At 34.9% G+C, this 24,043-nt stretch overlaps 1 protein-coding gene across 1 annotated transcript in view; it reads left to right on the top strand.

Annotated features, from left to right (window-relative positions):
* Positions 1–24,043, top strand: part of LOC126967558 (adenosine receptor A3) — a 117,579-nt gene that overhangs the window by 82,766 nt on the left and 10,770 nt on the right. Inside the window, exon 2 of the mRNA XM_050812085.1 lies at positions 3,471–3,682. Within this exon, the coding sequence (XP_050668042.1) occupies positions 3,471–3,682 (212 nt within the window). The remainder of the gene's footprint in view (positions 1–3,470; positions 3,683–24,043) is intronic.

Genomic DNA, 24,043 nt, shown 5'->3' with positions numbered 1-24,043 from the left:
TCTTTAACACAAAAACTACTGAATGAATTTTGATGAAACTTTACAATAATATAGCTTACACACCAGAATAACACATAGGCTATTATTTATAAAACTATCGCGTGAATTATACTTTATATAGCAAAACAACGTTTGCCGGGACAGCTAGTATAAAATTAAAAGAGACGTGTGGCTCTCGGGGACTGCCGCGGTAAAGCTATTGCATAGCATTTTTTTTTCAACTTATGCAATTATAATTATTTATTTATTTTATTTATGCAGTATTTTTTTTTGATAAAATTAATTAAAAAAAAGCAAACGGGAAGTGAGCAAAATTTTACTTGCAAGATTTGATTACAGACAGACAACGGGACAGGTGAAACTAAATAAAAATGCTTGTCATAATAATAAAAAAAAAACGTGATAAAACAAAATAAATGAATTAAAAAAAATCAAGACGTACCCCAGGCTCGAACCTGGGACCTTCTGCACAAAAAGCATACGTGTAACCGCTGTTACACAGCAACTGTATTGACCGTGGCGAAATATCTATATAGATCTAGTAAGTAAGTGTTAGGTTATTTTCGTTACGGAATTTCTGGATTCGGTCTCCACGCTCAAGGCTCGCGATTGAAGCTATGCAATAGCTTAACAATAAGATGTATTAAGTTTTGAAATGAATATAATGGAATTAGAAAGTACTAGATTGTTTGATTAAGAACAACGATCCCGCGGTGGAGAGGACTCACGCATTACAGTACCTATTTGATTTTCGGGTAATCATCAATTTTGGTCATGTCACACTGCTTATGACGGGGGCAACTTTTGATACCACTTTACCGATTTTATTACATCACTTTTATTTACATCTTTTTTATTGTTGCATCACCTTACATATTATATTGTAAGTAATTGAAATGATTTGTAAAACGATGAAAATGTAAATCATGATTTATAAGTTGAATGAGTTTCTTGCCACTTCGTCTTATTATCTCAACCCTTTTGCGAAGTAGCAGTAGATTCAATAAGAAATTTTTTTTGACATTCATAAGTGTCATTTCCGTGACCTACATGAAAAAAATGATTTTGATTTGATTTATTTTACAATATTACACCAAACGGAGGCGTTCCGAAACGGAAACAATAGACATAAACTCACTTAGAAATATTAACACAAAAAATTATGAAAAAACTATTCAAATCATTTGTTTGTTGATAGCACGTAGTCTATTTACGGCCGTTCCCAATATACTATCTACAGATAGAGATAAATTACTACCTTCTACTGTCAGAAATTAGCTGTCAATAATCTGAAGCTGTCCAAATATACTCGATATAAGTCATTCTTATCGCCTTATATTGGGACGCGTGAATTGCATACAAACTTCTATCGCTGGTAAGCTATTCGTCGTCCCGGAAGTACGGATAAGGTCAGTTACCATCGTTAAGTTTATTGGGACAGAAGAGTCAACGATAGTTACGATTTTTATCTCAAATAAGAGATAGACTGACTATATTGGGAACGGCCGTTAGTCATAGGAGGCCGACAGTGAAGGACGCGATTTGTGTTAATATACTCCATCTAAATTTTAAAGCACATTTTAAGTGGTAGCCACAGCGGCGAATACTCCTGAAAATCTGAAGCATCTACTATGACTCCACAAACAGACTTTAGAGAATACGGATTCCTGGGGTTCATCGGCAAGAAAAAAAATGATTATGAAAACATAATTATAATTTTCTGTTTATTTTTTATAATTATAGACATAAATAGATAGGTGACAGATTGTACATACATACTTTTACCAGAATTTGTTAAAAAAAGAGTGCATAGAAAAATGGATACTATTATAAAAAGCGGTTTTGAAAGTATAGAACATAATGTAAGTTCCCAGCCTCATACTGCGATATCTGCCACGGAATTCGCTGCAGTCGCTTTACTATACGGTATACCCCCACCTTATAGTTCACATATAGCGAATATCATCAGGAAAAGTTCTAGTATAGGTAGATATTAACATTTTATATATGTTATACAACACAATGTTTGTTTAGATGCAACAGTGGATTACCAATTCATTTCAATACTTATTAAAATACCATTACGCTCGCAATAAATTTCTTATAAATCCCGGTCACAACACGTTTTGGTCCCAAGGCAAAGAATCCCTACTTATATTATAAATGTGAATGTAAGTTTGTTTGTTACGCTTTCACGCCTAAACCACTGAACCAATTTTGATAAAATTTAGAACAGAGATAGACTAGAGCTTGGAAAAGGATATAGGCTAATTTATATTGCGAAAAAATAAATGGAGGAGGGGTTGAGATAGGGGATGGAAGTTCGTCATTATCGAAGATGACACCATAAAACTTTATATGTAGGCATTTGATAAGAAGTTATTTATAAGTATTTCTTCGAGCATTTATGAAACTTTGACCTACATGGGGATGAAATAGGACATTAGACTGTCCACATTCAAATTCAAATTCAAATTCAAATATTTTTATTCAAAATAGGATGTGAAATCACTTATTGAAAGTCAAAAAAAAACTACCACCCATTCCAAATTGAATGCCTCAGGCCTGAGAAGAATGGGCGCAACAAACTCAGCGGGCTTTTTTTTTTCATCAAAAGTATGTTTTACAATTAAAGTAACATTTACAAAGTAACATTGTACAATTAAACTTATTATTTAATAGTCTGAGGGCGGTCGCTCCATTCCCAATCTGTGGTATCATTGAGAAAGTCATTTATGTTATAGTAACCATTGACAAGGGATATCCACTGTACCGTAGAAGAGCGCCGCCAGCAGCGGAAAGAGCAGTTTGTATGTGTATTATTTGAAAAGTGTCCCAAAACATAAAAATAACTGCCTAAAGTACTTAAGTATTCCACGCGGACTAAGTCACGAGTAAAAGCTAGTATTTAATAATACAAGCCAAGTGAAGGTGAAGGCTACCAACGAGCAAAAAGAAACTCTGTTCATCCAAGCTGACAGTATATGGAAATGATTACTTATTAATAAAATTTATATGATTATTATTTTACAATTATTCCTTTAATTTTTAAATAGTGCAATATTTTCTGACCAATTCAAATATATGGAACGCAACACCATTGATCAGCGCGTATTAGAAGTAAAATAATGACTAAATATTATGTCAATTTTCAACCAATTCCCTCCGCTACTGTGTTACTTCAAAGCTAACTTTTGCCAAACGTTCCCCTTGTCTTCGCAGTACTCGCCGAAGTCGGTCCTCACCATATTCTGGCTTCATCCGAGAATAATACTATATCCCAGTCCTCTTGAGTCCACGTCGCACAATTTCGAGCGAAGCTAAGTCTAGCAACTCTCTGCTCGCGGAGTAATTTTGGTCCACCCAGTTGAACCTCTTGCTCGTCTTACCATTTTTTTTATCACAAAGACCCTTGTTTATAATAAAAACTTTATAATCCACTGTGAATATTTTTATACTTTTTGTTTCAGCAATAATATCAGCCTGTTGGGTCGCGGGTGCTGGTGTGGGTTTGCTACCACTGTTCGGCTGGCACGCGGCGGTGGGCCCGTCTCCAGGATGCTACTTCGTAGAAGTCATGGACTACAACTACCTGCTGTTCCTTTACTTCGCGACAATTGTCACACCCAGCGTCCTTCTCGCAGCATTCTACGCTCATATTTACCGGGTTGTTGTCAAGCAGGTAGGTAACAGAATCATGGCTTCATCATCATCATCAGCCGGAAGATGTCCCCTGATGGACAAAGGCCTCCCCCAAAAATTTCCACAACGATCAATCCAGCGCTACCCTCATCCAACGTATCCCGGCGATCTTGACCAGATCGTTAATATGGCATCGCTTATATTTGAGGATTTGTATGATACTAAAACAACGGATTTCACAATAATTTCTTTTGAGTAATAATTAAAGCTTTTTGATTTTAAATAAAACACTTTTAAAGGATTATAACGCGTGTAATTGTAACGGTTTTACATTAGATGTTTGCGTAAAAGTTACATTTTTATTTTAGTTAACCCGACGTTTCAAGACCTTTCCAGATCTCGTTTTCAGGGGGACTTCAGATGAAGTGAGTCAAAGATAGTATTTGTCATAGTTGTCATTATGAAGTTTAGCGCCATTTATTTCCTCGGAGGTGGTATTTCACTGTACACAGATGGTTTTAGGCAAAATTTACTGACAATGTCCTCTTCTTTTTTGGTATGTGTACAATTACACGCGTTTTAATCCTTTAAAAGTGTTTTATTTAAATGTGTAACACTCGCGTTAATCAAAGAAAATTCTTTTTGATTTTGTTTAGTTGAGTTTAAACTAAGTGTGGGGTAGGTCATTTAGATAATGTTGTGGTAAAAGTAACAGATACAGTGATTTTTGGGAAAAAGTAGGAACTCTTGTTGAGTGGCACCCCATACAATACAAGACGAACTAATCGGTAGCGTATCGCGATATGATCACACCAGATTGAGCGTTATCCGCCGGAGAATTAAAGATGTAGTGATTCTTAGTCTAAATGTAAACAGCAAATGGTAAAACTGCGGCGTAAAACTATTTTTTTTTTATAGAGGAGAAGTACAAACGATCGAGCGCTCTGTAGGAACATCAGCGTCAAATCACAACAGCGTCACATTGCTTTCAGAGATCGAATTCCACACGTCGCGGATGTTGTGACAACGATAATATTCGCATTATCGTGGCCATATGTCCCCAGTATACATATAATATAATTACAAAACTAAGTAGCACATAGTCCAAGATACCGATTACAAAAACTTAACGATTCTTTCATGGGAACCTCTGTGCGGTTCTATAACAAACTCCCATCAAAAGTGACAGAGCTATCAATTCGTCATTTCAAATCTTATATTAAAAAACAATTAATTAAGGAAGCCTATTATAGAATAGATGATTTTAGAAATGCCAAGATTGCTTGGCCAGATGTCGCTCCATCTCGCAATGACAGCTTGACAATACCTTAGGTTCTTGTAAACCGATGTAGAGCTATGACTCGTTTTTGTATAATATAGTGCAATAGTATACTTATGGATACAACTTTGTATTTTTGTATATTAGAATAATTTATTTTGTGACGATTCAATGTGATCCTCGAGATTTTATTGAATAAAGATATTCTGATTCGGATTTATAAGTATACTCGAGACCCGACAGACGTTGTACATAATAAATAAAATACTTTTTTTTATGAACTTGTCAATGTGTGTACTCCAAATTATTTACATATGACTTAATAATTAATAACGCTATTTATATAAGAAATATTGTCACTTATATTTTATAAAATCAAGAATTATTTCGTAATATATGTTCCCTGTTGTTATACGGCCGTTTTCACAACCTATCTATCCTTAGTTTAACTTACTACAGGTAGACAAATCTATCCTTTTACGCTTACTTACATTTCAATAACCTATCGTCTAACATGATACTTATATTGGACTTAACTATGGAAACATAAGATCTTTTTTTTATGGAATAGTAGGACAAACGAGCGTACGGGTCATCTGTTGTTAAGTGATCACCGCCGCCCACAATCTCTTGCAACACCAGAGGAATCACAGGAGCGTTTCCGGCCTTTAAGGAAGGTGTACGCGCTTTTTTTGAAGGTACCCATGTCGTATCGTCCCGGAAACACCGCACAAGGAAGTTCATTCCACAGCTTTGTAGTACGTGGAAGAAAGCTCCTTGAAAACCGCACTGTCATTAAACGGTGACAGCAATTTATCCGTAACTAGAGATACGTTATTGAAAACGGCCGTAATGAAATTGAAAATTAAACAGCAGAACTGTCAATACATTCACTCATAGAAAATATGTACATACGAAACAAATATTGGAAATAAAAATAATAATGGGTCCCAAATCGAAATAAAAACTATCGTATATCTCAAGTTGGACTAAACTGCACTCCATGAAGTAATCCTCATTAAAATCCGTTCATTAGTTTAGGAGTTCACTGGAAACAAACATCAGGACACTGGATTTATTTATTACATAAAGACTAGCTTTTACCCGCGACTTCGTGCGCGTGCAATCGTTACTTTGGTTAATATTTTATATTTTTTAATATACTCACTTTGCAAATAATACACAACAAATTGCTGTGGTTATTACATTTTCTAAGCTACAAACTTTCATCATATATCCGTTTTCATCCCCAGGTCTATATTTTAAAAGTGCTAGAAAAATTAATATTTATTTTTTTCTTATCAAGTGCCTAAATACAAAATTTCATGGCGTCATCTTTGATAATGACGAACTTTCATACAAACCTCCACCCCCTATTTCTACCCCGCCGAGCGTTTTATTCGCGATAAAAGATAGCCTCCTTTACCAAGCTCTTGTCTATCTCTGTTATAAATTTCATCAAAATCGGTTCAGTGGTTTAGGCGTGAAAGCGTAACAAATTTATATTCACATTTGTAATATTAGTAGATATGTGTCACATGCTTAATAAGTATCTCGAATATAGATATCGCTTCACACTATACTATGCAAATGGAGATTTATCAACTAGCTTCACGGTGTCAAATAATAAAAATAATTATAATATTGACACACTTTTTACACAAATTATCTTGCCCCAAGTTAAGCATATATAGCCTGTGTTATGGGTTACAAGACAATGATATATTTAATACAATATACTTACTTAAACATACATAAATTCAGATAAACATACATAAATACATTTAAACATTCATGAATCGGAAACAAACTTCCATATTCATCATATAAATGCTTGCACCTACCGGGATTCGAACCCGGGACCCCTAGCTTAGTAGGTAGGAGCGCTAACCACTCGGCTATACAGGTCGTCTACCAAATAATCATGTGGTTGTCCGCGCGCATCGTAAAATATTCAATCTTATAATTTTTATCGTCGCTTGGACTATAACAATAAAATGAGGAAACTTCATACAAAAAGTTCTTGGTATTTCTCCGAGTACATTTAGAGATCTGGTCGGCATGCCGTCCATACGTGTCAACTGCATTCAGGGTTTTCCGGTCAATGTAATTATTTTTGTAGCAGGTCAATGATGAAGAATTTATATCTGTTAACCATATTTTGGATAATAATAAATTATATACTTACTACGCAAATACATAAGATTGAACCTACGCTATTTCCTTTATAAAATTGTTTTTTTCTGGGATAGTATTTAAATCAACTTATTATTATGATTTTAGAAAAAAAACTTATATTACAGATAACCACAATAATTTTATTTAAGTATGTAATAGGTACATAATATGTATGGTTGGGCGGGGCTAGATGAGCATAGGGGCAAGTTGGGCAATCGAAATATCTCGGAAACTATACACCGCATGCAGAAACATCAAATAGCCAAAAGAAAGCATCGACAGGGAAGAACTTACGAACACGCACGCAAAGAACGCACGACCGCGAGTGGCGACACGTCGATCGAGTAAAGTACATGACCGCATTATTTATTTTGACAACAAAGAGTAAAATAGTTGTAAACAGTAATATTTCATCTGTAATAATCAAATTTCATTCGTTTTCAATCGGGTAAGTGTTATGCTATGATAAATTTATTATACTTTTGATATATATAAAGGTTCTGTGTATAATTCTAATAGTTTATTCATAACCTCACCTTAGTTTAAAAATTTCGGGCTGGGTTTAGACATACATAAAATTATTAGTAGTTATTATTTATAGTTTAAATTTCTAGTTGAACAATAGTTGCTCAACAAACATAGATTCAGTGTATCAGATATATGGAATGTGAATGAGACAGAAGTGTCCACTGTGCTTCAGCCAAATAAGATTGTAGCTGGGTAGTTTAAAGTTTACCAGGGGAGAAACATGCATACAATGTCATGTGCCTGGTGCTGGTCCTACTTTCGTTTGTGTCAATTGCAACAGTGACATGAGTTCATTACTCAAAGAATTTAGTTTTGTCGTTTTGCCCATAAAAATTATAAATAAAAGATGATTGTCAAAAACAAATTTGATTTCGTGTCTAGTTAACATTGAATCCACCTGAGTGCTCAATTTGCCCCATATCCTTGCTCAACTTACCTCACCCAAACATTGACTGTTCTTGAGCAAACATGACTTTTTGTATTTAAACAGCTGTAGCTCTTAAGCTCAACTAGCTAGAAATAATTGCTATGGACACTTTTGCTAAGGAATATATAAGTAATTGATCAGTACGCAGAACAAGACATTAAGAGTTATCGTTGAGGAGCTATAGCCGCTCAAGTGAAAAATTGCTCAACTAGCCCCGCCCTACCCTACAGAGTCAGTTCAAGAGTGTACTAGTAAATCAAATCATTCATTTTAATCATAAAAAAACTGACCTGTATAAATCACCAGACCTCTGGACAGGCTGTTCCATATGTTTGACAGCAAATTTTTCGTGCCTATTTGTAGCGCCACTTGCGAGCGTCCAGAGAACTAATTTTGACTCATAATAAAAATGGCTGCAAAGGAACGTACAATACAATAGTATTTTTGCATTTTGAATTAATTTCGTTCGTTTTCCTTGTTATTTTTACTTCAAGAATCAACGTAAAAAATTACACAATTTTTTTGTAAATAGTTTCCCACCATTTACCGATGCTCGTTGAGGTTGTCTTCATTAGTTTTAGTACCGCAGACTCTCGCTACATGGCCAACAGAGCCAAAATGGCGAATATCAAACAGGCAGTATATAGTAGAGGTCAGTGCATAGAAATGACACTTATGAATGTGAAAATGTTGAGCTTTAGTGACAAGAAATATCAAGAATCTCATTGCCTCGTTTTATTTAAATTATCTTTATTACAATCTGTGTGAAGCGATACAACAAAAATACTAAAACTAGAAGTAAGTTAAAAATTTATGTACCTAAGTTATAGTGCACATAAGTTATGTTGCACAATTGTGTATAGATATCTATGTTATACTTGCATGTGGTCGTTGCCTGTAAGTGCAATAACACTTAGACTTATTTAGAATAATATTTAATGTAATTAGTTAGTAATTATTGTGTTGGCGATGCTAATAAATTAAATAAATAAATACCGACAAATATATAATATAAGTTTAAATTTTAACAACATAAAGCAGAGTACTCGATTACAGGATCGTTTAAGCACCACAAGTAGCGCCAGCTCACGAGAATGTCGCAATGACCAGCCGTCGCTTCCATATTTTAGGGGAGGGAACGACCCGCCCCACGACACAGCATTTGAGTCAACAAAAAATAATCCGATCGAATTTCAAGTTCATAGTAAGGCTTCTAGTACGGCTTACAAATGATCGATTATGACCTTGTTGCCCTTTGCATTATACATTCATCCATTTTGTATTTGTTTTTACTTCTTTTACTTTTATGTACAAGAAGAGGCTAACGGGCAAAGGGGCTCAATTAATGGGATGTAAAAAAACAGTAGAAACAAACGCAATACCAGACGTGTGATTGTCGGCCTTTGTGAGTCTATGTTCTAAGCAGAGATCATGGAGAGCGCCGAGTTAGTAGAGAATCATCCCTACTAGCGTTGATTAGAGCGAGACGAGTCAAGGGATTTCCACATTGCATTTAATGTACATATCTTTGATCGTTCTTTTTGTTCGCAGGTACGCTAACATAAAATCTATAAGACGCATGTTAATTTCTGTGATGTTGTAATACCTTTTAATTACAAAAAAAAATATTTTGTTTAACATGAATCATTTTCTATAAATAATAATCTTAACTTAACATAATAATAATAATTTTATGTAGTCTTTCGTACTTTACATGGATAATACTATAATTATTATAATGTACTGTTCAAAAATGTATTTGAAAAAACCAAAGATGTAAATCAATAGAAAAATCGAATAGACCATTGAAAAGTGCCTTGAAGTCTTCTGGAACAGAAAAGAGTCAAGTCAAAAAATAAAATAACAGTTTGCACTAGCACGAGTCGCAGGAGCAAACTAAAAAAAAACTAACGCTGTGTACGCAGCCTTAGCGTAACTGTTCTACAAAAAACATGCCAGTCCGTTTCTTCCCTTTTAACTTGTTTCGCTGTCATTTCCTCCTCACGTTGTTTTCCTCATTACTGAGGGTCGTGACTCCCCCGCTGCATCAGTTTTCCCGTACGATTTCCCTCCATCTGCTGCTATCCTTAGCTTCATGAAGGGCATTGTGGAAGTTGATGTTCAGAGAAGATCGTATTCGGTTCGACCACCTCGTGTGACTGCGTCCTCTGGGACGTTTGCCATCTACCTTGCCTTTCACCATCAGTTGTTACCAGCGATATTTCCGAAGAATTCCAGCACTCTATGAAGGCATACAGTGGAAAGTCTAGTTTAAGGGTAAATGTATACACTTTTATAATAAAGTCCCAGCTACTGTTCAGGCATTATCTCTAAATAAATGTAAATGTTTAATAATGCAAACCAGTGAAACAATACAAGGCTGAATCATAAAATCCATAAAAAAACAACTATAATACTATTCAATTCCATGTTGTAATATCGTTTACGTTATCTTCAATACTGTAATAATCCTTCGACATAAGTCTGGGTTAAATAAAAGATCTAAATTTATTTATTGATCATTCAGAAACACTTTTTGGTGATTTATTGTAAAATTTAATACCATCACATGCAAAAGAATTGTTTATTTTACAGAGTCTAGTAGGGGGTATAATATATAACTTGTAGTTATTTCTAGTGTTCAAATAGTAAATCTAATTTATGCTACACTCTCTTGTATTGTCTTCTTAGTGATGAGACAACTCTGCCGAAACTGCGTACAATTATACAGGCGAAAAAGTAATTTAAAAGTCCATTTGTAACTTGTTTCGTCATTAGCATTTTTTGTTTGGCTTATCTTCATTTTGACTTATGTTTTTAGTACACGGCCAGTGACACTTTATATACAAATTGAGTGGTAGCGTTTAAAATATATTTTTGAATGGCTGTTGAAAGACTTCAAATAGCCCTTCGTGTTAAATTTGAAAACAATTCATATGATGATAGTACAATAATAAACAAATAGACTCCCCCAATCGTCTATTATAAGGTCGTCAAAAGATGTCTGAGCGGCGTTGTATATACGTAATAAATTAATACAGATAACAAACATTCATTCAAAATAACGTCTTATTTCGTGGTAGAAATGTTCAAAGTCTATTATTGTGTACGCTCATTAGAAGTAGTGACGTCACGCGCGAGACGGATGCGAACACGAGGCAAGAACATTTTGTTTTAGCAATTAAAATGTAATTATTTAGCAAAATGATTAAAAAGTCAAGTTAGTGACACAATTTTGTTAATTTAAAGGGACACTTACCTTTTTAAGCTTGGATATGCTGTTGTTTGGATAGTTTTTCATTGAATACTTTGACATTGCGTGGCGTTGTAGTCAAAGCGCGGTCGAAATACAACTGAACGATAACTCAGTTTTTTTTTTATGGAATAGGAGGTCACCTGGTGTTAAGTGATCACCGCCCACATTCTCTTGCAACACCAGAGGAATCACAAGAGCGTTGCCAGCCTTTAAGGAAGGTGTACGCGCTTTTTTTTGAAGGTACCCATGTCGTATCGTCCCGGAAACACCGCAAGGAAACTCATTCCACAGCTTCGTAGTACGAGGAGGAAAGCTCCTTGAAAAGCGCACTGTGGAGGACCGCCACACATCAAGATGGTGGGGATGATATCCTAACTTGTGGCGTGTCGTGCGAAGGTGGAAAGCCTAATAGACGCGTAGGCAGAGTTTTGGTTCAGACAATTTTTGAGCGTGATTGTGAGTCTAGTTGTCGCTTGTTCATCAATGGGATAATATTATTATAATATTTGTAGGTGTAATACAAAGCATCTTGTATAACAAGATGCATGACACACTGCAATGGTGACATTAAAGAAATACACGGGTAGATACCGCTGGCGTAATAGGTACAACCGTTGACTCTCACCACGAGATGTCACTCGCCCTCAACGTACCGCAATGTGTTGTCAAGATCTCTTGTGATTCCAATGATCACGTGACCTATGTTTATATCCGTTAGTCACCCTCTTTAAGAAGTGCCCTATCGCATTCTCCCTTTGGTAATTTGCCCTGTGTTTCCCATTACCACACTCGCACAGAATACCGGCGTGAGGTAGCGGCCTAGTGCCAATATGTTTCGCATAGGTTAGTGTCGAGGACCTGAATCCAACCCACCAGATTATAACAGAATATATTATATAGGTAAACAGTGTAGTATTTCATTAACATAGCATGTCGTGTTTTGAATATGTTTCAGTTAATTGGTACGATGTTTACTTTGCCGTAGTTAGAGGACATATCAATTATCAGATAACAGTATCTATTAAGGTAAACTTATGTTCTAAGTAGCATTTGTACTGTTATGCTCTTTTTGTTTTTTTTTTTTTATGAAAATACGGGACGAGACGAGCAGGACGTTCAGCTGATGGTGATTGATACGCCCTGCCTATTACAATGCGGTGCCGCTCAGGATTCTTGACAGGCCCAAAAATTCTGAGCGGCACTACAATTGCGCTCGTCACCTAGAGACATAAGATGTTAAGTCTCAGTTGCATAGTAATTTCACTAGCTATGACGCCCTTCAGACCGAAACACAGTAATGTTTACACATAACTGCTTCACGGCAGAAATAGGTGCCGTTGTGGCTGTACCCATAGTCTAGCCGGCATCCTGTGCAAAGGAGCCTCCCACTTCATAGAGTTACAATGTATAGCGTATAGACAATCAAAGCGTGCAAGAGAGAAGAAAGAAAGAGAGCAAGAAAGAAAAGGAAAGCGAATCTATTTTTAGTAGTTACGATAACCGATTTTGAATGACAAGTCGTTAAAGGTCAACCACGCTTGGATTTAAATTAACATTGAAAATCAGAACTGGTCACGTTAATCGGGCTGCCAGGTGGTCTATATGTTAGTATATTCTAAGTCTATGGTCGTGTCTCAATATTATTAGAAATTCTGACATTATTTTGGAAAAATATATTTTCTAGACGTTTCGCTAACTTGCACTGTAGCTTGACGGGCGTTTTAATGCTATAAAATGTGTTTTATTTTAATATATGATATTTTTTTTTAAACACAGAGTAATTAGAAGACGCAATGATAAGGTCATTATGTACTTTGAACCGACTTCAAACAAATAATGGGCCTATAGATAATTGTCTTATTTTATTTAACTTTGTCTTATCATCTAAATATATATAAATTACGTGACACGTTGTTTGTCCGCGATGGACTCCTAAACTAATGAACGAATTTTAATGGAGATTACTTCATGGAGTGCAGTTTGGTCCAACTTGAGAGATAGGATAGTTTTTATTTCGATTTGGGACCCATAATTATTATTATATTCAATATTTGTTATGTATGGACATATTTTCTATGAGAGAATTTACTGACGCACGATTTGACAGTTCCGCTGTGGAACCGTTTCATTATAACAACAGGGAGCATTTTTACGAAATAATTCTTGATGTTATATGGTAAATTCCTATAAAACAGTATTTTTTTTATTATCTACAGAACAACGTATGTCCGGTCAGCTAGTATTCTATAATAATATGGTTCTCGAAACTTCTAACCTTATGAAATGAGTTATTTTAATAAATAATATATAAGGCAAGTCGGTCGCGAGAGACCTCCTAGAACATTCGTCGACCAAATTAGGGACGGTTTGAGAAAAGGAAAGGTCCGAAGCACCCGCAACCGGCGAGCATGTATGAAAAGAGTAATGAATGTAGATGAAGCGAGTGAGGTTTGTAAGGATAGAAGCAAATGGCATTCTATTGTCTCTGCCTACCCCGACGGGAACAAGGCGTGAGTATGTATTATTTTAATAAATAATAATATAATATTGACACACTTTTTAAACATATTATCTTGCCCCAAGTTAAGCATCTATAGCCTGTGTTATGGGTTACAAGACAATGATATATTTAAATACAATATACTTACTTAAACATACATAAATTCATATAAACATACATAAATACATTTAAATATCCATGACTCGGAAACAAACATCTATATTCATCATATAAATGCTTGCACCTACCGGGATTCGAACCCGGGACCTCTAGCTTAGTAGGTAGGATCGCTAACCAGTCGGCTATACAGGTTGTCGTAAATACGGTGTTGCTAATTATTTCCACTTTACAAAATTGCAGCGGATGTTGTCTCAACGTTATAACGGTTGGATACATTCTAAACAAACAGGTTTTCCTACTATCTACTTAAGATAATTAAAACGATATGATATAATAACAATGTCAATTAATTTTGTGGTTGGATGAATCATTGCCACACCAAATCAACTTTATTAATTACTTTTTATTCAATTTTCTTGCTCTTTATTCCAATGTAGGTAACGTTGGATAATGTTAATTGTATTGTAGAATATATGTATTTCAAAAAAAGCGCGTACACCGTCCTTAATGGCCTGCAACGCTCTTGTGATTCCTCTGGTGTTGCAAGAGAATGTGGGCGGCGGTGATCACTTAACACCAGGTGACCCGTACGCTCGTTTGTCCTACTATTCCATTAAAAGAAGAATACACAAGTTGATTAAAAAGAGTGGTCGTTGAGTTTCTTGTATGTTCTTCTCACGAACTCTACTTTTCGAACATAGCATTTAGTAATTTAAAAAGAAAAATTTATAATGTCGATTCAAAAGCGTTTAGCTTAAGCCAATTTGAATTACTTTAATTTTACTTGGATAGTAGTTTAAAAATAATATATATCTAATATATAAAATTCTCATGTCGCGGTGTTTGTAGTTAAACTCCTTCGAAACGGCTTGACCGATTCTCATGAAATTTTGAGTGCACATTGGGTAGATCTGAGAATCGGATAACATCTATTTTTCACCCCCCTAAATGTTAAGGGTGGTCCTCGCCAATTTTATTTTTTTATATTTTTGAAATTTGTTTCATTATGAGTCAACATTAAAAAATACATACAACTTCAAATTTTCACCCATCTACGATCAACAGTTACTTTTGTATCGCGATTTTAATATCGGCAATACAACGTTTGCTGGGTCAGCTAGTATAATATCAATAATATTATGATATCTGTATTTAAATGATTTATATTTTTAAATGTTTTATAAACGCCCAGTTTTAAAAATGCTTTGATTGTAAAATATCATTTAAAGAGTTTGTATTAAACGGTTGACGATGGAAGAAGCCGGGAAAAAATGATGCCATATTGGCAGATACAAATGATTTGAGTTTTCTTTAGTGTTAATTCCGCCAATATTTGTTCTCTCCTCAAGTTTTTTGAGTCTTGTGCCAGATTTTGGCGAGACAACACGTCCTGAGGATGCCTCGTGTAGAGGCGAAATACGTGTCGAATTGTTTAAAGACAAATATTGGCGGAATTAACACTAAAGAAAACTCAAATCATTTATATAATTATGGATTTCCGCAAAGTAACGCCTACTTCAATAAATATTGGCAGATTATAAGGCTCCTAATAAGGTGTGATTGTATGTATGTCTGTATGTAGCGTAGCGTTTATTGAACGAAATAATATACCTTTAACCTACGAACACGTGTGTTTGTCCGATAAGAAGTTAGGATTTGACGTTATCGCTATCACTCTATGAACATTTGGATACACAACAAGAATTTCTATGGCAACAGTTAAAAATAAAATATATATCCTTCATGTGGGTTTTATATTCCCGTTTATTATGCAAAATGAGGAGCACCGTCTTTAAGATAATTATTGATTAAATGAACTTATTAAAGGTTCCGTAACAACAATCTTTAGAATGTATTTCTAGAATGTAGAACTTTTAACACACAAAAATAAACACCATGACGTATACAACACATATCACAGAGAATAATATGAAACATTAAATAAATATAAACCTCAGAACCTCTTGCTGTGAGGTTCTCGAGTAGCGACGAAGTACGGGACGGTCCCCACAAGTTGGAATTGTGTGTGTTGGAATGTAAGTCCATCTATACTACCCCTAAGCACACAGCCGGTTAGAGGTTCGAGTCTTCTTAAGAGACGCCCCGCTACTGTTGGGGGTAGTCTTGCCTCCACGGCCCACGTCCTATGTCGCTGTTAAAGCCTTTAGGACTGACAGCATAGAGGAGGTTTTTAGTCGGTAGGGGTTGACCGTGTATTTTCCTCATATCCAAAAAAGTCGGAATGATGACCTGGTAAAGGTAGAGGGAACCGTTGGATGCAGACTGCCCCAGATCGGTCATGTTGGAAGTCAATGTGGCCTGTATTCAACAGTGGTTGTCTTTGGACTGATAAGACCTACCGTCTTTATTACTCTTTCATCGAATTTGACTATTGTGGCTTCTACGGATTTTATTTTCAAACAGCTCTTTTTTATGAAAATAAGGGAAGAGACGAGCGGAACGTTCAACTGATGGTAATTGATACGCCCTGCCCATTACAATGCATTGCCACTTAGGATTCTTGAAACACCCAAAAATTCGGCGGCTCTACAATTACGCTCGTTACCTTGAGACATCAAGAGTGATAAGTCTCATTGGCAGTAATTTCATTAGGAACGAGTCTTTATTTGCGTTCACTTTTTCTGAACTTGCACTTGCCGGTCTGCCGCTGTTCCTTTTGTGGGCGGCAGTACCTTCAACGCGTCACACTGCACCGAACACTAGGTCTCTTCTATCTTCTTCTTCTTGGAACACTTCCACTTTTCACTACTTCTTCTTTTCTTCTTCTTCTTCTTCTTCTTTACACTTTCGAGTCTGAACTAGAACTGCCGTAGGCCACGCTTAGTATGGCTTATATACCCCCGGATCTGTTCCATTTTCAAAATGATTCCCCCATTCCATCTTTAAATTTAAATTGTACTAGAAAATTCTTTTAACTATTTTTATCCTGCTTACACATTTTCCATCCCTTTTTTTCTGTTCGATTTGATCCTGAACTTACTAGAAATTGCCATTAACTTTACAAAACCTAAAAAATTCCATACACTGGTAGGTGTATCGAACCCGGGTCTACAGCGTCTAAAGTAAACACTTTTCCGCTGAGCTACGAATATTGCTGACGGAGCTGTTGAAATTAACAATGTCTTGAAGTTTGACAACTCTCGTCATATACTTCGAAGCGTTGCTACGCAACAGTACCTATAATCTAGCCCGCTTCCTGTGCAAAGGTGCCTCCCACTGTTGAATGATGCTTGATCATGATACAGTAACCGTGTTTTGTAATAAGACGATGATAGCTTTATCAGGAGGGGCAACTTGTCCGCAGAGTCTTGACATTAGGTATATGTTACCAGGGCCAATGGTCTTCGTTTGCGGTAGCCCTGTCGCTTTGTTAGGCCTTATAGAGTCTTTCATGATTTAAATTTAGGAGGTTTTGCCATAATCGCCACGACAACGATAATGACAGACGGGTTGGCGATCGCAGTCGATGCAATTTTTTGGATAGATGCTGTTGCCCATCCTCCGTTCTTTTTGCCCATTAGTCGCCTCTTACGACACCCACGGGAGGAGATAGGGTGGTGCTATTTGAAGTCAAAGTCAACTAAGGCGAATCGTCATTATAAAAATTGATTTTAAATTACTGAATCTACCATATATTCGCAATAAGTAGAGCTCGTGGGAAGAACATATAAGAAACTCAAATGCCACTCTTTTCAATGAAATGCCAAATGGAGTATTTTACAATGACACATACATAACAAACTAGTTTGTAAGGCCTGCATCCAATATGTGATTCGTGTTTAACTAATACCAAATAAATGAGTGTTAATAAAAATCTAAAGGAAGGTATAAATGAAAAGGCACATACACACACACAACACACACATATAATAAAATACTTCATAATAATAAATATAGTAATAAAGAAGAAACTGTATTAATATAAATAATCGTATATTGGATGCATCAACCTTTAGAGATTGAATTCATTGTTTGTGTAAGGATGCTTCGTGAACATGATCGTCGTGTGATTACTGTCATAATTAGAAATTGCATCTAATAAATAGTACAGTGTTTTGTTAACTATAACAGGTCGACCTGGCTCCAGAAGCGGTATCCGTATTCTGATGCGACAGACACCACACCTACTGACTATTATTATATTATGATTCATCGCTACCCATAATTCAACAGAATTCCAAGTTCCAGACAGTTGAAAACCGACTTCTCGATTTAATTCCTGTGTTTTGTAATAATGGCCTCCTGTATTATCTTGGTGTTAAGTGTCGACTAGTTGTAATTATTTTTGAATTGTATTAGATCAATATACTGATTTTTACCCGACTCCAAAATATGTCTTACTTATGGGTGTCCATGTTCTTCACATTTCATATGTGTTCCTTGCCACAAGAGGTTACCGTGCGTTCTCCTAGATATTTACTGCTTTTCGAAAGGTAATTCTGTCGTCTGTTAATCTTAAATGATTCAGATATTCTTCAGCTACCGTGATTATGTTGTTTTGCCAGTTAAGTCAATGAAAATAAGATTGTAAAGCGTTCCTCGTTCTTGTTCATCATTGCGCTGTGTTTTTTTGAAGTGAAATCTTCTATAGCCTACGTTGAGCACTTTTTGGTAGGGTTAAATCTTATGGGTTCGCGTCACCGAGATGATCATGACTGACGCACGCGATTAATAAATAGTTTAAAATATAAATATATATAGTTTTACGATTTTCGGATGGCTGAAATCACGGTGAAAACTCGTGAGATCTCGTGAGATCGCGTCACTGTAATGCTTATAGCGGAGTATCTGTAGCTATACAGCTGACATATTGTGCAACATTTGTGCTGTGTATAAGTGAAACTTAATGGATTTAGTTGAAATAGTGTTTTTGTTCGATTATTAATATATTATTAAAGATAAGGTTTAAAATTTATTGTAAATAATAATTTAATAATTTTTAAACATTAGTAGTAGGGATTCGCCGGTTCTGGCTCACAGTAGTAGGGATTCGCCGGTTCTGGCTCCTCGATTCTGGCTCACTTGCTCGTGATGCCTACTAAAAAAAAAAAAAGAAGTTTGGTGTCAAACTGGGGGTTTTGATGTATTTCCGAGCGATTGCGCTGATCCGTTTTTCGATATCTCTTATAGTTTCAAAGTTAGCATTTTAAATTAAACAGATCCATAATCATTAATAATCACTGGTCATTTAGCTAATGATTGGTGAGCGACTCAATGTCTAAATTTCCATGAACGTGATACAGGTAATTTACTAATTACCTCTATCACATTCGTTACTACGATTAAAAAGACAGTTTCTGTATTTATTATTTATTTTTAAAACATGATTTAAATAAAGTATATAATAAAACATCATTGCAGATTGTATCATTTTCAAAATATTTGATGAAATCATTCAAACTCTTCTTATTAAACTTAAAGTATAGATACATTATGCAGTACTCGCCACACACTGCGGTATATTCATTCTGTACTCTTGCAGTATTGTAGTTATACATTCTGCAATTCCTTTGTAAAAACATCAGCTGGAATCCCTGAGGTGGACGACCATATGAATCGAAGTATTGTCCAATACCCTGCTCATCAATGTGTATTGCAACCCAGTGAGTGCCTGGCTTATTATCACTATCTAAATTGCTGACAATATAACAGGGCGTTACAACATATATCGGCAATCGGTTTGCCGCGTAAACATTATTTTTACTGGGATCGATTTTGTTCAAATAATTCTGTATCTCGATTGTATTCATATTAGTTGAGAACAGGGTCTTGTCAGTTGCGAGGATTGAATAGTTATGTGGATCATAATAACATAAGCACTCAATAAATAAGGCTTTAATGTATCTTATTCATGTATTTAAAACTTATATGGTTACAATAAAACAAAATATCATTACAAGCGATTCAAATATAAATCTATGAACATTTGATGAAATTATATTTTCATCAATTTTATTATAATATAAAAGCTGATTGAAAACGAACTTTGTACCTACATACTTACGTAGTCATTAGTACAATCTGGAAATGTTGACTCCATTAAACTATCAATAATTGAACTTATCATTTAAGTGCCATTATGTTTCACCATAATAAAACAAAATATCATTTTATATACATATTTTTATTATATAAATTTATAAGGTAATCTAGTATTTAATCAACATAAAAAATACACAAGGATACAAACGATTCAAACATTAATTATTATATTCTAACTGCTGTAATCTACAGAAATATTACGATTTTTATCAATTTCAATAACATTATCGAATTCCGCATAAACAATACAGTTAATTGTTTGTGTAAGAGCTGATTCAAAACGAACTTCTAATCTTACACTACCATGTTTTATAAGATTCCAATGACTTGAAGAATTTGCTGATAAATCGGGTGTTAAGTCGAAGGCTAGCAAGCAAAACCCTTTGGCATATTGCTCTCTTGATACTCCATTGCCTTCATTTAGGAAATGTATACCTGTTCCTGAGAATAACGTATGATAGACCGTAGTAAAAATATTATTGTCAAACGATGGCTGTAAGGCTTTTGAAGGTATCTGTTGTCCATCTATGTATAAACAAAATGTATTAATATCATAATTTTCGAAATTGAATGGGTTTTTTGTGAGACTACCATTAAAGGATGCATTATTCACAAAACCGACTATACACCTTTTGGGTATTTGACCAAGGAATATGTTATCAAGGGTTTTCCCCTGAATGCCTGATGGTATAGTTAAAACTTTGACTTCTGCTCGCGTGATTGGATATTTTGCTGTGGTAGATGATAAAACTTTTTGATGTGCAAGTAGCACAGTTGGGTTGATTCGTGCTCTTCGAATAATAAGAGTTGCATCTGTAATAGACACTTTAAATTTATGGTCAGTTGATGAAGCCATGAGATTGAAATTTTCTCTAGAACGAACTAACTTTACGCACATGTCAACGCCATTAATCAAAAATTTTTCTTGGTTGAATAAATCTCCATGTAAATGTCCTATCATTTCTATTTCTTTGCTTTCACTAGCCAATTCTTGTCTTCTAATAAATCCTTTATTTTGTTCATCAGTTGCATCCATTTTTCCAGCTGTATCTTCATACCATAGACCACAAGTGAGATGAGATTCTTTTGCAGCAGGTGCATAATTCAATAGAGTTTCAATATAAGCTCGATATGCATATGTATTATTCGGTGGCGATACAAGTTTTTGATTTAAATATACATCAAGTTGACTGAAAAGTGTATGTAACCAATTATTAACTGGGGCCACAACTGTCGGTACTGTCAGTTTTGTATAATCTTGATTCAAAACTTTAGCTTTTATATGGAGTAAAGTATGGGATAAATCCACATAGTCATCACCTGCCCCAGGTACTTGAAATTCTATTGGTCCATCATCAGCAAGTGATGAAATGGGCTTATAATGAATCCATAGTCCACTTTCAATGCTAGTTTGAGTTGATGGTAATGCAAATAAATCCAATTCGGACTTAATGCATTCACAAGACTGACTATGTAAAAATGACATATTTAATCAGTAAATATATCTTTGATTTGTTTTTGATTCAATTTTAATTTCTTAATAGCTTTCGCTTTCGCAGTCAATGATGGAATGATCGCAGAACGACGTTTTCGTTTTGTTATATACCCAGATCCAAACATGTTGATATTATCTATTTTAGCATCAGCTTTTCGTTTCAAATTTGAGCTGACTTCTTTTAGACGAGTTTTTATTGAATCTTCCATGGGGCGTGCATTAACCATATCTGATAATATACCTACACCGGTACTTAATGCTTCTTTACCAATAGTTCGAACACCACTAGACAGTAGTGGTAAAATAGATCTAAACAGCCCCCCAAGAAAACTTCCGATTCCATGACCTCTTTGATACGGTGCTCCTTTATAAATAACTCCGATACCCGATCCGGCCTGGTGAGTATAATAGTGTTCATATGGACATGAAATATTATCACGTTTGCCGTACATTATAATTTTTGAAAGTGGAGTTTAATGCACACTGTTCCAAATTGGAATGGTATCTTTTGACCGGTGCTTGTTCTTATATCTATTTCAATTGTATCAAATTCTCTACGCATCACAGGTAGGTAATGGGGAGGAGAGAAAACGTGCATTTTGTACGCTCCATATATGTATTTTGAGGGATCCAATGGTATTATTCGTAAAAGGGGTGTCATAACATCTCCAACGATTTGAGGCTCCACTATGTCACAATAAACAAATAATTGAGACGGTAAACCCAAATGCAAATTAGCTGGACACTTTCCAAAATTTTTTTCAACGAGGTTCCTGTTTGGTTCGAACCCTAGTTGAAGACATAATTTAGGTGATAGAGTTACAGATTTTATGGATTCATCCGTTATCGTAGCAACTACAATCCTTGAAACCTCATCGCACTTAAATTTAATTTTTTCTCGAGTGTTATTCAGTGCCATCAAAATATGATTTATGTTATCGTAATTTGTGGCTGGAATATGTGTCTTGTAATAAACATATGACGGTTTACTTTCATCGGGTACTTGCATCAACTTTGTTATATAAATAATGTTTTCATGTTCTTGAACGGTGAACATAGTGCATGGGTACTGAAATTCTACTACTCCAACCCTCCATTCACCTTCTAGTATTGTTGGTTTTGGCAGTTTCGTAGAAAATAATGTTGTTGTATTATCAGGAAAATAATCCATAGAACTATTGCTTAGTAAAGTTAAATAAAAACTATCTTTATTCATATTTTTTTCAAAGTAGAAGCTAATATCCAGCTATTAAATTTATTTGGATAACCTCTCCACTTCACCAACAATTCTTTTCTGTTACCGGTATATCGAGAGCGTATTATTTTATCTATTTTGTATTTAGTAGTGGGGTCGAATATGATTTTTTGTAACTCTTTTTCATAAAAAGTACCAACTATCTCTTCGCCTTCTAAATCCTTTAAAGTAAATACTACAAACGGAGATCGGTGTATTATGGTAGATACGATGAATATTTCGTCACTCCAATTTGATTCATATCCTTTTTGGAAAATATGTTTATGTTTTGTTATTCTAACATAATCTCCAACGTGAATTCTTGGATTCACCATACTAATTGATGTTTTTATCTTACTTTCTCTATCATATAAATTTTGCCATACACTCATTATATTTGTATTATTAACATCACATGGACACATTTTTATACTAGAATGAAAACTATGATTATATGAATGCACTAGATCTTGTAAAACATCAATGTATTTATGAGTATTTTTGTGTGTAAAATAGCGCCACATTTTCGTTTTAAGAGTTCTCTGAAATCTTTCGACAATACTTGCTTTAATATCTGGATTATTGGTTGTATAATAATTTATGTTTTTTAATTTAAAATATTTTTGTACATATTTGGAAACAAATTCAGTTCCTTTGTCAGACTGTATATGTGTAGGTGTAGTATTAGCTTCAGCAAAAATACTTTCAAAGCATTCCTTAACTGTTTCAGAGTTTTTCTTTTTCATTGCTCGAACATACGCATATTTACTAAAGACATCAATAGCACAAAGTATGTATTTGAAACCATCATTATATTCAGAATAAGATCTCATATCACTTAAATCGGCCTGCCATAACTCATTAATATTAGACAAAATATATCTGTTACGAGAAAATTTTCTTTGAACAGGTTTATGTAATGTATATGTTTCTTGTGATTGTAACCACTTTAAGACACTATTTCTGTCCATTTTACCCTTCATTGCTTTTGACAATTTATCAATAGTGCTGTAGCCAGCAGGATGTGATGCATCATAATAAATTTTATTTATTTCTAATATGGGGTCCATTTTTCCCAGTCCGATCTTTTTTTTAGTTTCCCTGTGTACTTATTACTTGTTGGTGTAGAAAATTCCTCGTCAGGTACTGATTTAGATTCAACCTCTTTTAATTGCAAATGGTTTATAAAATCCACTCGCTTTGGGTTCCCGATATAAGTGAGTGGTACTTTTATTTCCTTTAAAGTTGTTGCGAATTTTTCCCAACCTATAGGTTCACTTTTCTGAAGAGCTCTCAAGGTATCACTCACCAAGTCCACAAT

Source organism: Leptidea sinapis, chromosome 13 (genome assembly GCF_905404315.1).
Source record: "Leptidea sinapis chromosome 13, ilLepSina1.1, whole genome shotgun sequence".
Taxonomy (NCBI): domain Eukaryota; kingdom Metazoa; phylum Arthropoda; class Insecta; order Lepidoptera; family Pieridae; genus Leptidea; species Leptidea sinapis.
This window is presented reverse-complemented; position numbering and strand designations above follow the sequence as displayed.